The sequence below is a fragment of the Dipodomys merriami genome, unplaced genomic scaffold, assembly GCF_024711535.1.
Source record: "Dipodomys merriami isolate MVZ:Mamm:240054 unplaced genomic scaffold, mDipMer1.0.p SCAF_25, whole genome shotgun sequence".
In the NCBI taxonomy this organism is placed as follows: Eukaryota; Metazoa; Chordata; class Mammalia; order Rodentia; family Heteromyidae; genus Dipodomys; species Dipodomys merriami.
Window position 1 is genome coordinate 19,545,382 of NW_027203937.1, and position 15,358 is coordinate 19,560,739.

At 36.7% G+C, this 15,358-nt stretch overlaps 2 protein-coding genes across 2 annotated transcripts; one reads left to right on the plus strand and one right to left on the minus strand.

Annotated features, from left to right (window-relative positions):
• Window positions 1-5,030: 5,030 nt before the first annotated feature.
• Window positions 5,031-5,990, plus strand: LOC138836581 (olfactory receptor 51L1-like). The gene has a single exon (XM_070035358.1). The coding sequence runs from the start codon at window positions 5,031-5,033 to the stop codon at window positions 5,988-5,990; it is 960 nt and encodes a 319-aa protein (XP_069891459.1).
• A 4,709-nt stretch (window positions 5,991-10,699) lies between these two features.
• On the minus strand, window positions 10,700-14,704 carry LOC138836582 (olfactory receptor 52Z1P-like). The gene is made up of 2 exons (XM_070035359.1): window positions 14,692-14,704; window positions 10,700-11,661 (listed from the first exon to the last, which is right to left on the minus strand). Exons 1-2 carry the CDS (start codon window positions 14,702-14,704, stop codon window positions 10,700-10,702), a joined length of 975 nt encoding a protein of 324 aa, XP_069891460.1.
• Window positions 14,705-15,358: the final 654 nt, after the last annotated feature.

Below are 15,358 nucleotides of genomic sequence, written 5' to 3' on the forward strand. Positions count from 1 at the left end.
GCTAAATTTTATTTGCAATTACTGTTACTTTGCTGAAGTCATTAATTGCAAAAGAGGGAAGATATTTAGAAAGTCAATATTGCTGATAAGTGTATAGAGGACTTTATTTGTTGAGAAAAAGTGTCCATTATAATCAGATGACATTCTCCAAATAATTTTTGGAATATTTTTATTTTTAGGTAGTTGTACAAAGGAGTTGCCAGCAAAGCAGCTTATAAATGCAGCGCATCTTGATCATTGTCCTTGTTTACAACATTTTCTCACTCTTCTCAATCCATTCATCCCTCACTTTCTTAATTTTTTGAGGATATACATTGCATATTTTGCCATTTAATAAAGCGGTTTATGTCTACAATGCATCCTTCATTTTTGGTCTTGGAAGAACTCTATGGCACAGTTTCAAGTTCATAATGGAAAAGCAAAAGATCTGAGTGACAACCTTGGATTTATTGTTTATTTTGTGATATTGAGGCAAGAAACTAAAATAACTGGATCTCATTTTATATGATAACATATAGAAATAAGCTCAGACATTTCCAGATCTTAGAATGTACATTCTGTGCTCTTCTAGAGTTTATGTTCCTAAATCCCTCTTATTAGGTACAGCTATCCAAAATTATTTTTAATTTTATTTTATTGTAAAGAGGTTGTACAGAGGGGTTACAGCTACATGAGTAAGGTAATGAATACATTTCTTGTCGAGCATTGTTACCCCCTCCTTTCTCCTACGATCCCTTCCCTCCCCCACCTCCCCCACTCCTTCTTACCCACCAAGTTGTAAAGTTCATTTCTTATGAGTTTCATTGTTGCAATGGGTCATCCTGTGTCCTTGTTTCAGCATTTTGTTTCCCCTTCCCCTCCTCAAATTAGATAAATATATAAAAATGCACAAGAAGCAGGTACCCACAAGACACTATATTGGATATGAACTTTACAACTTCATGGGTGGCGGGGGAGGGGAGAGAAGTGGGGAAGGGAAGATGATAGTGGGAGAACAACAAAGGAGGAGGTAACAATGCTGGACAAGAAATGTACTCATTACCTTACTGTAACTCCTCTGTAAAGAATGTTTCAATAAAATAAAAATTTTTAAAAAGATGTAAGGTGCCAAAATCAAATACAATGACAACAGGGATATACCATAGGGGGAAGAACATACAATAGAAATAAAAAAAAATTACATAGTACATTAAAAACAACAACAATAAAGAAAAACCTCTTGTGTCTAGATCTTGGGGTTCATTTCGCTTAGCATCACCTTACATGGTCATATGTACATAGCTTTTGAGCTTTTTGCCCATCTGATAAGATTATCCTAGATCTATGCTAATTATTGCAAATAAGGGAAACCATGGGACCTATATTTCTTTGGGTGTGGCTTTCTTCACTTAATATGATTCTCTCCAAGTCTTTCCATTTTCTAACAAATGGTATCATTCTTTCTGATGGAAGCATAGAATTCCATTACACACACACACACACACACACACACACACACACACACACACACATACATCACATTTTCTTGATCCATTCATCTATTGAGGTGCAGTGGTGAATAATGCTGTGATAAGCCCCAAATTCTTCTTTATTCTCTCATATTCTAGTTGTAAACTATTATCTCCTATCAGGTTGCATTATGCCATTTGTTTCAGAATTTGATGCAAAAAAATCTGAGAATCTTAAAAATTATTATTTCCCACTTATTGCTAAATTGTAGCATCAATCTGCAAGGTGATAATAGTGGAGAGAGGGCTTTTGGAAAGCCATAAGTGGAACTTTTGGCACTGACAGGGTTATAGCCACTGTCTCCCATTCATCCCCGGGCCTCAGGTCTCTAAGGATTAGAATCAGCCTTATTAATTCATCTTGACTCTAATCCCCACAAGTAGAATGGCTACTCACAGTAAGGAAAACTCTTGTATCAAGTATGTGAGATCTGGAAGTAATAAAAATGAGAAGAAATAAGAAAACACAGAGAGGAACATGACAAAGCAAAAGAGAGGAAAGGAGATAGCAAATGTTTGAGGAAAACCGGAGTCTGCTTCAAGAAAGGTGAGGTACTCAGCTCCTTTAATGACATAATTTTTACCAAAATATTATTGTTGTTCATGTTCATATTTGTAGCTTTCAAGTTAGACTCATATTTTTCAGGCAGACAGGCTTATTTAAGATGTTCTAGATTCCATGGGAGGTTCTTTGTATCTATTGTTTACATAGGCTCAAGGGCTATTTGAGAAGTTTCAGAATGAGACTGACATTTCACTAGAAAACTTAGACGATCCCTTCCAATTCCTTGTTTTAGTGTTTTAAAATGACTCCAGAATTACAGCTCTAAAGTTTTTAATCTCTCAGCCGGGCGCTGGTGGCTCACGCCTGTAATCCTAGCTACTCAGGAGGCTGAGATCTGAGAATCGCGGTTCAAAGCCAGCCCAGGCAGGAAAGTCCGTGAAACTCTTATCTCCAATAAACCACTAGAAAACCGGAAGTGGCACTGTAGCTCAAGTGGTAGAGGGCTATCCTTGAACTGAAGAGCTGAGGGACAGTGCCCAGGCCCAGAGTTCAGGCCCCACGACTGACCAAAAAAAAAAAAAAGTTTTTAATCTCATGTACCAAGTCCTTTAGACTGTCAAGTTTATAAACTAACCTGACAAATTCCATCCTCCACTTTGGAGGTAAATGATATCATATGGCCGTATTGATGAATGTGAGACTATAGCAGCTGAGTGCTCAAAAACCAGCAGCGTTTCCATAGAAAGGGAAGTTAAATAATAAGGGTTCCATCAGTATTGAATAAGGGTTCACAGTCAGTATTGAATATGTATGTTTTAAAGTGAACGGGTCTGTTGTGCGATCCCAGTACACTAAGGTAGTTGCTAAGATTCACAGCCCACTGAAGATCTCATTCTTTCTCTCGAACTTCTTAATCTAACTTGAAAATATTTTCTTTGAAAATTGACACTGGATAGACTGAACACTATCTAGTGAGGCTTATTGTAATCATCAGTGAAAGTTACGGATAGAGAAAAAGATTAAGAAGGGAATGTTTTTCTCTGGCTATGTTGAATCTTCCCAAAATGAAATTGATTCAAAACTGATGATTCTGACCAAGAATCAAACTTAGATTACTTTGTGAAAGGCCAATCCATGCTGTTTTTCTACATAAGGGGACAATGAAGAGTCCTCCATTTCTTCTATACCCGATTATATATTAGATTGCTGCTGTCTTCTTTGTTATCACTGTTACCATTGTCATCAGTAGCAGATGCTGACAGCAGACAAAGTGTTGTAGCTTTTTTGGTCACTATGTATAAGGATCTATTCATCTTCATATGATAATAGTCCTGATTTGGACATTACACAAAATCTGTTTTAATTCTTAAATATTGTCAAATTGTGGAAGCATCTTTTGTGCACATAAAAAACAAAACATTTTTTCCATAATCAAAAAGCATACATTGGGTGTTGGTAACTCATGCCTATAAATCCCAGCTACTCAGGAAGTTGAGATTTGAGGATTGTGGATTGAAGCCAGCCTAGGCAGAAAAAGACTCTTTTTTCTTAATATTTTTTTATTGTAAAAATACTGCATAGAGGGGTTACAGTTACATGAGCAAGGTAATGAGTACATTTCCTATCAAGCATTGTTACTTCCTCCTTTTCAGTGAGACTCTTATCTCCAATTAATCACCAAGAAGCCAGAAGTAGAGCTTTGGCTCAAGTAGTAGAATGCTAGCCTTCAATGAAAAGCTAGAGGGCAGCAGCACAGGCTCTGAGTTCAACCTCCAATACTGGTACCAAAAAAACAAAAACAACAAAACAAAAACAAAGTGTGCAACATTGGAATCATAATATAACGTAGGCTGATGTGACTGCATTGCCAGAGAAACACCACTAAGAAGGAGATAGTGAGCAAATTAGTCCTTAAACCTTGAAATAAATGTATTGACATAAGTATGGTTCACACTGACTGCAAGGTCACATATCTCAATTAGACCTCATGTTTATACCTTTTTAGATATGAAGGACAAAATATATAAAGTCAGAGAAGTGGTCAGAGCTTATTAGGCAGTGAAGTGTAAAAGAAGCAGATTTCTGTATTGTGATCATGAATGACACTGTAAAGGAATCTCTATAAGAGGTATGAGAAATAGTAAGCGGGATTTGGGATTATTATGAGGTTGTCAGAGGGAGGAAGATAGCATGGAAAGGGGATATTGGCTTACAGAATATATGGCTCAAATTTGGTAATATAAGGAATCAGAAAGACTGGGTATACCTTGGAAGTTGCATGTTCAAATTCTGGTTTAATTTCCTAGAAAATTATAACTATGAAACAAATACCTAGAATTTATTTACTCGAGACTTAAGGAGATTAAAAGGGAATTGACATTCTCCAACAATGAAAATCTTACAAGAAGATGCTAACATATTTCCTTACTGGGGGAAATAATCCATTCCATGGGTTGCTAATTCTTATATTAGCAGTTCCTTAGCAAATGATGTACAAGTGGTATGGTGAAGAACAGCTCATCTTTCTTAATACAGGATGTTTCTCTTGACCAAAGAGGAATGAATTTGAATTTGGAGTCAAAAGTTATGATCCTCATTTTTGTTATTTCCCTTCCCCTCCCCAAATTAGAAAAATGTATATGCAAAATGCAGGGCACTGATCAAATAGAGTGAAAACAGGGGTTATACCATGGGGGAAGAACAAACAAGAAAAACAAAAAAAAAATCACATCGTACAAATGTACTCACTACCTTATTCATGTAACTGTAACCCATCTCTACAGTACCTTTATAATAAAAAATATAAAAATCTGATCCTGGTTACCAAATTGACAAACACCAACAATGAAAGGGAGAAGATGAAGCAGGAATGAGGGGGATAGATTAAGGAGTGATTTGAGCTAAGCCAATGAAGTTGTTTTTTTCTTTTTTTCTCTTACCCCTTCCCCACCATGAAGCAGACAGTGTCTCACTAGAGTATGTCTGTGGAGCTGGACTGTGGTCAAACCATCCACTCTATGGCAGCCTCAAACTCCAGCCGTGCACTGTCCTCCACCTTCTATCTCACCGGAATCCCTGGCTATGAAGAATATCACCACTGGATTTCCATCCCATTCTGCTTCCTCTACCTGGTTGGGATAACAGGCAATTGCTCCATCCTACATATTGTCCGGACAGACTCCAGGCTCCATGAACCCATGTACTACTTCCTTGCTATGCTCTCCCTCACAGACATGGCCATGTCTTTGACTCCAATGATATCCCTTTTTAGGGTGCTGTGGTCCATTTCTAGGGAGATCCCCTTCAGTGTCTGTGTGGTCCAAATGTTTTTGATTCACACTTTCTCCTTCACTGAATCATCTGTGCTCTTGGCCATGGCCCTTGACAGGTATGTGGCTATCTGCCACCCCCTGCGATATGCTACCATTCTCACCCCAAAACTGATTGCCAAGATTGGAATTGCAGCCCTGCTTCGAAGTGCTATTCCACTAATTCCACTTCATGTTCGTCTGGCTTTCTTTTCCTTCTGTCACTCCCATGTCCTTTCTCATTCCTACTGTCTGCACCAGGACATAATCCGCCTGGCCTGTGCTGACATCAGATTTAATGTCATTTATGGGATGATTGTGATTACTATGCTGTGGGGTATGGACGCTCTGGGCATTTTAATATCTTACATTTTCATCCTCCACTCTGTGTTAAGAATCGTATCCCGAGAGGGGAGGCTTAAGGCACTTAACACATGTGCATCCCACATCTGTGCTGTGCTCATTCTGTATGTGCCCATGATTGGGTTATCTATTGTCCATCGCTTTGCCAAACACTCATCTCCCTTTGTTCACATCTTTATGGCTCATAGCTACTTAATGGTTTCACCAGTGCTCAATCCAATTATTTACAGTGTGAAGAACAAGCAGATCCGTCAAGGAGTCCTTCATCTGATTTCCCCCCGGAAAATGGGTTCCACTTTGTGGTAGGCACATCTCAAGAAAGCAATGGATGGCACCAGTGGTAATTCTGTCTGCTCTAACTATTCTACAGAGTCATCAACAAAAGACTAGTCTAAAAGTAGAAATAGAGCCCACCAAGCATCAAAAAGAGGCTGTAATTAATAGTGTTGGTGTCTATTGGGACAAGAGAGCTTGACCCAACATAGGCTTCATAAATTGCAGAGGAGTGTTTTAACCTTTATTCACAGTACTCTCCATCAAGTTTGGAAATTACAACTTCAATCTTTGATATTATGTAATAATTGTCATAGGAACATATACTCTCTTTTATTGTATTATGACTGGGTTTTAATATATGCATATTCTATCTTATAAATGCTAATATCTTATCTTGATAGAAAATCATATGGTTCAAAAATTTATAAACTGTCATGAAGCATGAGAACAAGCTTTTCAATTTTTATATACCATGTTCCCCTCTCCTCTGGAGAAGCTTAGCTTCTTCAAGAATAGACAGCAGCAACCTTCATATATAAGTTTTTTGATTTGTTTTGTTTTGTCAGTTCGTCATGGGGCCTGAACTCTGGGCCTGGGCACTGTCCCTCAGCTCTTCAGCTCATGGCTAGCACTCTACCACTTGGGCCACAGAGCTGCTTCCAGATTTCTGAGTGGTTTATTGGAGATAAGAGTCTCACAGTTTCCTGCTCTGGCTGGCTTTGAACCACAATCCTCAGGTCTCAGCCTCCTGAGTAGCTAGGATAACAGGTGTGAGCGACCGGCACCCAGCCATATATAAGTTTTGGAAATATTTTTAACTTTATAGAAACATGAGTCTGAAAATTTTGGAAACTTTCAGGTATTACATTAACTTTTGTTTTAATAATAACTTAGGGCAAACTGTGATGTAACTGAGGTGCAAGTACTTACAAGTTAATAGTAGTTGGAAATATGAAATTATAGATAATTTGTGTTACAACTTTTATCAATATACAGATATAAACATGTCTTCAATTTTTTCTTTTCTTTTTTTTTTGCCAGTCCTGAGGCTTGAACTCAGGACCTGGGCTCTGTCTCTGAGCCTCTCTGTGCTCAAGGCTAGTGTTCTACGACATGAGCCACAGCACCACTTCTGGCTTTTTCTGTGTATGTGGTACTGAGGAATCAAACCCAGGGTTCCATGCATGCTAAGTAAGCACTCTACCACTAAGCCACATTCCCAGTCCCTGTTTTCAAATTTTCTAATGTATGATTGTTCTAAATTCATACTTTGACACTGTGTTTAATTGAAAAGTACATCAAGAAGGAAAAATGTTTAGTAATGCTTTATGGTCCTTGTTATTGTATAGGACTTAACAACAGGTAATCTGTTTTCTCATATGTTACTAATTACTATTTTGCAGGCTATAAAAGAATTGTAATTTATTTACTCTAAAAGCAGCTCTTTATAATTACTGATTATACAGATATATAATTACTGATTATACAAATCAATTCATAAAATAAAGATAAAGTTTACAAAGTATTTTGTAAAAATCCTGTGATCATCAAGTCACACTTGACACAATAAAATAAACCACACAAACACATAAGTAGGATTATAAATTTCAGGCAGTGGAAATGAAAGTAAGGGAAGAAATATGAACATCAAAATAAGACATTACTCTTCATATAATTCATAATTAGAATAACTTTGAATATAAAACAGCACCTTGAAAATATGAACTTTACCAGCAATTATACTTTGCATAAGTATCACTTAATTATATATGATTATCTTTCAAATATGACCTTTAGATCCAGAATATATTTTAAAGCCATAGATTTTAACATATTTTAGTGGCTGTTAATAAAAGCACACTGAAACTATGAGATTCTAGATTTAAAATTTTTATTTGCCAGTAAAAGCACTTCAGATGATCATATAAACTTTGATTATCAAACTTTTGAGCTATTATCAGTAAAGCATAGCTATAATTACTTTATATTCATAAAATATATCTCAACAAAGACGCTTAGAAACACTTAGTCTCCATAGACATTGAGGGATAAGGAGTTAACAACTATAGCAGTGGTTCTCATTAGATACTTTGTTGAAAATGAACTATATAACTTCTGGGTGAGGACCTGAGGGAACAATTGGGAGAGAGCAAGGGAAGGGGTGGCATTGTCCAAAAAGAAATGTACTAATTACCCATCTTATACAACTACATCACTTTTACAAGAACAATTAAAAATTTTACAAGAAAAAGAATGATTTTTTTCTCCAAATTAGGATACTTCTTTCCAGAAAGGTATATTTGCTGAAGAGATGAGCAATTATGTGACTGACTAATAATTTATTTTTATCATCTCTAAGTGGTTATGATTTTCTTTTATTCACATAGTTGTGGCAAAGCATCTCATTATTCCATTTCATCATTTAATTATTCAATCTAATTAAACAATAAGAACATTTTTAAACACAGTATAGATGATCGCCTAATTGTACACAGAATCCAGAAACAGCCTATGCTTTTATAAGCAAAATGATGCCAATAGATTTCATTCAAGACACTTAATCCAACTAATTCAGTTACTGGATTGAGGGTAGGGTTTTTTTAAATTATTATGTTTATGTTATATATTTGTAGTCTTTGTAGAAGGGAAACACTTTAGCTTTTTTTGTTAATCTGGAAATGAATGTTTTATAGTAAGGAAAATGAATTATATTTCAGAAATTAATGCAGATAGTTTTTCAGATGATAGATTATATGCCAGGTATGATGCAATCCGAAAAACTGCTGAATGTGGGAAGAGGAAAACTAGGAAACTATATACAAAACAAAATCTAAAAAAAGAGCTACCCCCAAACTGATGTGTTGGTGTTCATCTCTAGATCCTAGCACTTGAGATATTAAGGAGAGAGGATTATGAAATCAAGGCCATCCTGGGTTAACTACTAAGATCTGCCAATCAATCAATCAGTCCATAAACCAAATGAATCTAGTGTATAATCTCATATTTCCAGTGAACATTTCCAGATCAACATTTCCTATTATTCAAAATAATACCAAAGTAATTGCACCCATAATAATTCAGAATTTTAAGGGATTCTATAGATCATGAACTGATCTATGATTGTGATATTGTCTAATTCAAGGGAATTATGCTATTTTCCTGACATTACTGCCTTTAAGATACAACAGTGTCACCAATTCAGCAATGTTCTCCTGTAGTTGGCAGCTTGTGTATTTTCCTATTTGGAATTTTAGTTATCTTTACCCTTCAAGGTCATGTTGTAATTCAGATTAGCTCCATGAAATAGCTTGTGTTTTGTTAATTTATTTAAAGTAAGGAAAGTTAATTACGGCAGAGGGAATGAAAAAGAATCTTTATTATACAAGGTATTGAAAAATATAAGATGATTTCTGGAAATTAAGGGAAACTTTATGAGGGGAAAGAAAAGTATCATACAGATATATCATAAGGGATATTCAAATTATAACATAAGGGCTATTTCAAGAAAAATGATTAGTAGTTATTTGATTAATTAGGAGTTCATTTATTCAACAATTATTTATGAAATTCTTTATATTCTGGGATCTTGTTGATGTAATAGTGAACTTGAACTTAGAAGTAATCCCTGACTTCAGAGAAATTTCATTTTTCTCCTGTCCTTGCTGATTTACATGGATAAATGTTAGCACAATCCTTCTTGGTAACCTAAATTTTCTGTTGACTTTCTGTTCATTCCATTTCTTTAAAAAATTTTTTTAAACCATGACAAGCAAGAAAAAATATTTGAGTACTTATGTTGGGGTTCATTTTGCCTAACATCAACTTATCTGACCATTTCTGCTTGTCTCAGACATATATTAGTTTTTGCAAATAAGGGAAACCATGGGGCCTATGTTTCTTTGGGCCTGGCTTACTTCACTTAATATAATTTTTTTCCAAGTCTTTCCATTTCCTAACAAATGGGGCAATGTCATTCTTTCTGATGGATGCATAGAATTCCATTCTGTATATATGTTTCTAACATATTTATAAGGTACTATGTGATTTCTTTGTTGATCTTTATGTCCCTCTCCCACGGAAAAACCCTGTTTTCACTGTATTTGATGTTGGTATAATTTGTGGAGGGGAAGGGAAAAATCAAATTGTTTAAATAGGGATACAGATGGACCCATTGCAACAATGAGATGTATAAGAAACGAATTTTACAACTTTGACGTGAGGGTGGAGGGGGTGGCGGAGATGGGGAGGGATAGTAAAGGGAAACAAAGGAGGAGGCAACAATACTTGATAAGAAATGTGCTCATTACCTTGCCCATGTAATTGTAACCCCTCTGTAAGTTATTTTCACAATTAAAATTTTAAATAATGATAAAAATTGTTTTTAATTTAATTTTATTGTCAAGGTGGTACACAGGGATTACAGTTGAATAGGTAAGGTAATGAGTACATTTCTTGTTAAACATTGTTACCCCCTCCGTCATTTTTTAACTCGGGGCCTGGGTGCTATCTGCTCTGTGCTCAAGGTCAGCCTGCTACCACTTGAGCCACAGCGCCATTTTCAGATTTTTCTGAGTAGTTTGTTGGAGATAAGAGTCCACGTACGTTCCTGACTCTGCTGGTTTTGAGCCGTGATCCTCAGATCTCAGTCTCCCGAGTAGCTAGGATTGCAGGCTTGCGCTACCAGCGCCTGCCTTGTTCATTCCATTTTTAAGGCCATTTTAAAGGCATCCACATTTAGATCATCTGGTTTGACAATGGAGTCCTAGTACCCTTGCCCTTATCTCTTTGGTCTTTATTCCATAAACAATCGGGTTCAGAGTAGGTGGCACCAGTAAATAGAGGTTTGCCAGGAGGATAAGGGTATGCCTGGGCACACGGTGCCCGAAACGATGAGTAAAAAAAGAAAAGAAAGCCAGAGTGTAGAATACCAAGATGACGCATATGTGAGCTCCACAGGTTCCAAAGGCCTTTGTCCGTGCCTCCCTTGACGGCAACTGCAGGACTGTTCTCAAGATCAACCAGTAGGAAAGAGAGATGAGGACAAAGTCCAGCCCTGTGGTGAGGAGAGCGGCACTGAGTCCATAAATACTATTAAGGGCAATGCTATTGCAGGCCAACTTGGCAATGCCCATGTTCTCACAGTAGGTGTGGTGGATAATGTTGCTTCGGCAGAAGTGTAGCCGAAGAATGAGAAGGACACCAGGGGTGACAACAATTATACTCCGAGCTACCAGAATGAGGCCCACTTTACCAATGAGAGAGCCTGTGAGCAAGGTTGCATAGTGCAGTGGTGTACAGATAGCCACATAGCGATCAAAAGCCATGGCCAGCAGGACAGCAGATTCGGAGAGGAACAGAGCATGAACGAAAAACATCTGTGTGAGGCAGGCAGCAAACGGAGTCAGGGAAGGCCCCTTCCAGAAGATAAGAAGCATCTGGGGTACTGTGACCGTACACAGGAGGACATCATTGAGTGCCAGCATGGCCAAGAAGAGATACATGGGTTGATGAAGCTGTCTGTCACAGGCTACCACAGCTGTAACAAGGCCATTGCCAATTACAGCCAAGAGGTACATGAAGCTGAAAGGGATGGAGATCCAAATTTGGACATCTTCTAATCCTGGAACACCAGTTAGGAGAAAGGAAGTGAGCTGAGTAGCTGTATAGTTGAGTACTGCAACAGACAAGTGATTAGAATGTACTGTAGGAAAAAAAATATCGAATAAACTTTAGTAGAAATTTCCTCCAAATTAATCATGTTTTAATTATTACTTAGGGTAGGATAAAGTAGGATTGAGTCATGAATAATATGATTAGAGATAAGTATTTATTTGTATATTTTACTGTTCTCTTTAAGTAGTTCTACAGAGAAGTTTCATTTCTTCATGTCAGTTTATGAGTGCAGTGAATCTTGATCAATGACATTGTTCTAAGTTTTCAAATGACTGAGTGATTTGTGGCAAATCCCTTAAGTTCTATAGGGCATTTGGTTTTTGTTTGAAAATGTGTACATCAGAAAACTAGGTCAGTCCGTGAGTTTCACGGTCTTTCCTACCCGGGCTGGCTTTGAATGGCGATCCTCAGATCTCAGCCTCCTGAATAGCTAGGATTACAGGCATGAGCCACCGGCGCCCGGCGAGAACAACCATTTTTCTACTGCTCCCTTAAGTCTCCCTCTGTATGTGTGGTCCATGCCTTATAGTACAAATGACTTACTTTTTCCAGTTCAGTTTTTGAATGGAAGATCTAATGGAAGATATTAGTCCTTATTGCAGTACATATATAGTAGTAAAGTCTTTCTCAGAGGGGTAACAATGCTCAATAGGAAATGTATTCATGACCTAACTCATATAATGGTATAACCAATCTATACAGTATCTTTACAATAAAATATATATTTGAAAAAAGAAAACTAGGTCAGATTCTTTATTTTATGTGATGCTATGTATTTGAAAAAGATATTATGTGTATGTTTTTTGAACTATAATATAGACTTTGCATTTGATGACTGGGTAATAAATAATGAATGACAAAGGCACTTTTCCCCCTTTATTTTGTCCATATGTAAGTATTAGAAGACAGAAGGGAAAATTCCATTTTTCTGTAGACAAATGGATGAAAGAAGTGTTATGGGGTAACTTGATGTAGGTGGAAACAGCATGAAGATGTCTATTCTTGTATCCTTCTCTAAATTTGTAAGCTTTTCTCTGTTGGCCTAAATTTTCTACCACAAGAGAAAATATCTTTTCATTTGTGTCACATGTAAGCCTTTGAAGACAATACTTGAATAGATGAATTTACATGAAATTTAAAGTACTGCAAAAGTTGTATTACTTAACTTTTAGTTAAATAAAAATCCATTGCCTAACAACTATCTCACCTCTGTCTTGTAACTCCTTGAACAGCCAAGCAGACAAACATTCGAAGGAAGATATATAACCACTCACACCAATACCTATACACAGTAAATAGTCTATCCATGTTACTATCCATCCAATGCCTATCCAATATGAATGAGCTTTTTATGGTGTAGCATGATGGGCATCTTCAGATCTAGCAAGAGAACGAGATCAAATTTTACCAACTGTTTTTCATAGGAATAGTTCTTATTTTTAGGACATCAATAATTATCTAAAAGTAAATATGGATTTTCTGTAAAATGTCTCAAGTACAAATTATTCTTTTTTCATTCTATAAATCATTATTTCAGTTGGTCATGTTGGTAATCAAAAACAGCAATGTTAGCAAAATGATGTATATGTTTACTCATATGTTTTGGTTGCAACCCAGGAGTATTAATCATGGATAACAAATGTTATTCAATGCAGAAATCGTTGCTAAGATCAGATCTGCACAGGTTCTACTATCTGGCTATGGGGATGTCATACTACCACCACCATGTGGATGCACAATCACAAGTAAAGATATCGCTCAGCCCCTGCATTAAGTGAAATTATTTTCAGATAGTATAAACTTTTAACCAAGAAGTGAGCCACATGATCACATCAGCAGCACATATTCTATATTTATCCTATTACCCTCACACTGTATTCATTCTCCTCTACCACTTTTTTCTTCCTTTCTATGTTCAGATGAGGAAGAAGATGTAAAATTTCTAGTCCAAGAGCAGATATAGCATGTATAAAAATATATAAAGGAGATCTAATTATAAATATATATGTAAATACATAGTGTCATATGCATATTTGAACAAACATATTAACTAAAGTATGGTATATGCACTAGAGTATTGCAATGGTATAATTCCTTCAAACCACAAATTTGCAGTTAAAAAACGAACACTAGGTAGATGGAACATGTCAGGGTGGGGAGAGAAGGTCAAGGAAGGGATGTAGATGAATGGAGAAAGGAAGGGTAGCAAAAGCAATCATAATAGTCAATGTACACAAGTGAAAATGGACCCAGTTAATTGAGGGGAGGGGTGAGTTTGGGAGAGATGAGGGAGAATGATAAAAGTTGTGATTATTGATGAAGATGCATTGTGCTCAAAACCTGATGCTAGAATTGAAACCCTTTGATAACTACTTAAGAATAATAAAAATAATTAAAAAATGAAATATTAGAAACAGTGCAGGAAAGAGGTATAATCACAATTGTATTAGCCCCTTGACTAAAAATTTGCCTTGTTCATTTGTTTATCTCCTTGGCAGTGCCTGGCTTTGCTGTAGAGCAATGTCAGATAATTAACAGCATTTTTAAACAGAAAAATCAAATATCACTACAGAAACTGACAATCCAATCAAAATATCAATAATAATAACTGCAAATATTTATCAAGTTGTTTACAACGTAGCAAATTTACTCTTTCAAACTTCTTTTAGGGGGCTATGAAGGTAGCTCAGTGGTAGAGTGGTTGCCTTACATGCATGAGGCCCTGGGTTTGATTCCTCAGCACCACATAAGCAGTAAAAGCTGGAAGTGGTGCTGTGGCTCAAGTGGTAGAGCGCTAGCCTTGAGCTGAAGAGCTGAGGGACAGCACCCAGGCCCAGAGTTCAGGCCCCACAACTGACAACAACAACAACAACAACAGCAGCAATAACATACTGCTTTTAGAACTTCACATGTTTAACACAATGAAAGGATGACAGCTACAGCATGAAGAACATTGGCACATTTACTGTTCTTCCAGGATGTAAGATAAATCACTCTTTAATCCAGAAATGTGAACTACAATGCCCACGGTTTCAATTACTTAAAAGTTCTGATTTACCTGGTGGATGCATGGCCTTTCTAAATCAAAATTAACATAAAAAGGTAGATTTTAAATTTTTCCTTAGCGCCGTCTACTGTGATATTCATAACACTTAATTGAGAGAATCATTCCTTGCTCCAGAGCTCAGAGGAGACAGACCTATGGACCCATCTGTATTGTACATTGATATTTATACCAACAAGCCAGGGAATTACCCTAAGGAGGTAGGTCTTTTGAGAATTTTATGTGCTTAGTGACTCTTTTCACAGCAAGTGGTCCTAAAGCATGATTTGGACTAGCTGACTCAAATGGCTTTCAAACTTTCAAATGATATTTTCTTTTTTTCATCTTTTTTTTGTATTTTTTTATTGTAAAAATGCTGTACAGAAGGATTACAGTTACATGAGCAAGGTAATGAGTACATTTCCTGTTGAGCATTGTTGCCTCCTCCTTTGTTTTCCCTCTACTATCCCTCCCCTCCCAACTAACTCCACAACTAACCCCCACTCTGCTGAAGTTTAAAGTTCCTTTTCAACATAGTGTTTTGTACATCTCATTGTTACCATGTGTCAACCTTTATTTAAGCATTTTGTTTTTTTCCCTTCCTCTCCTTGAATTAGAGAAGTGTACATATAAGATGCAGGGCACTGACATCAAATACAGTGAAAACAGGGGTTATACCATG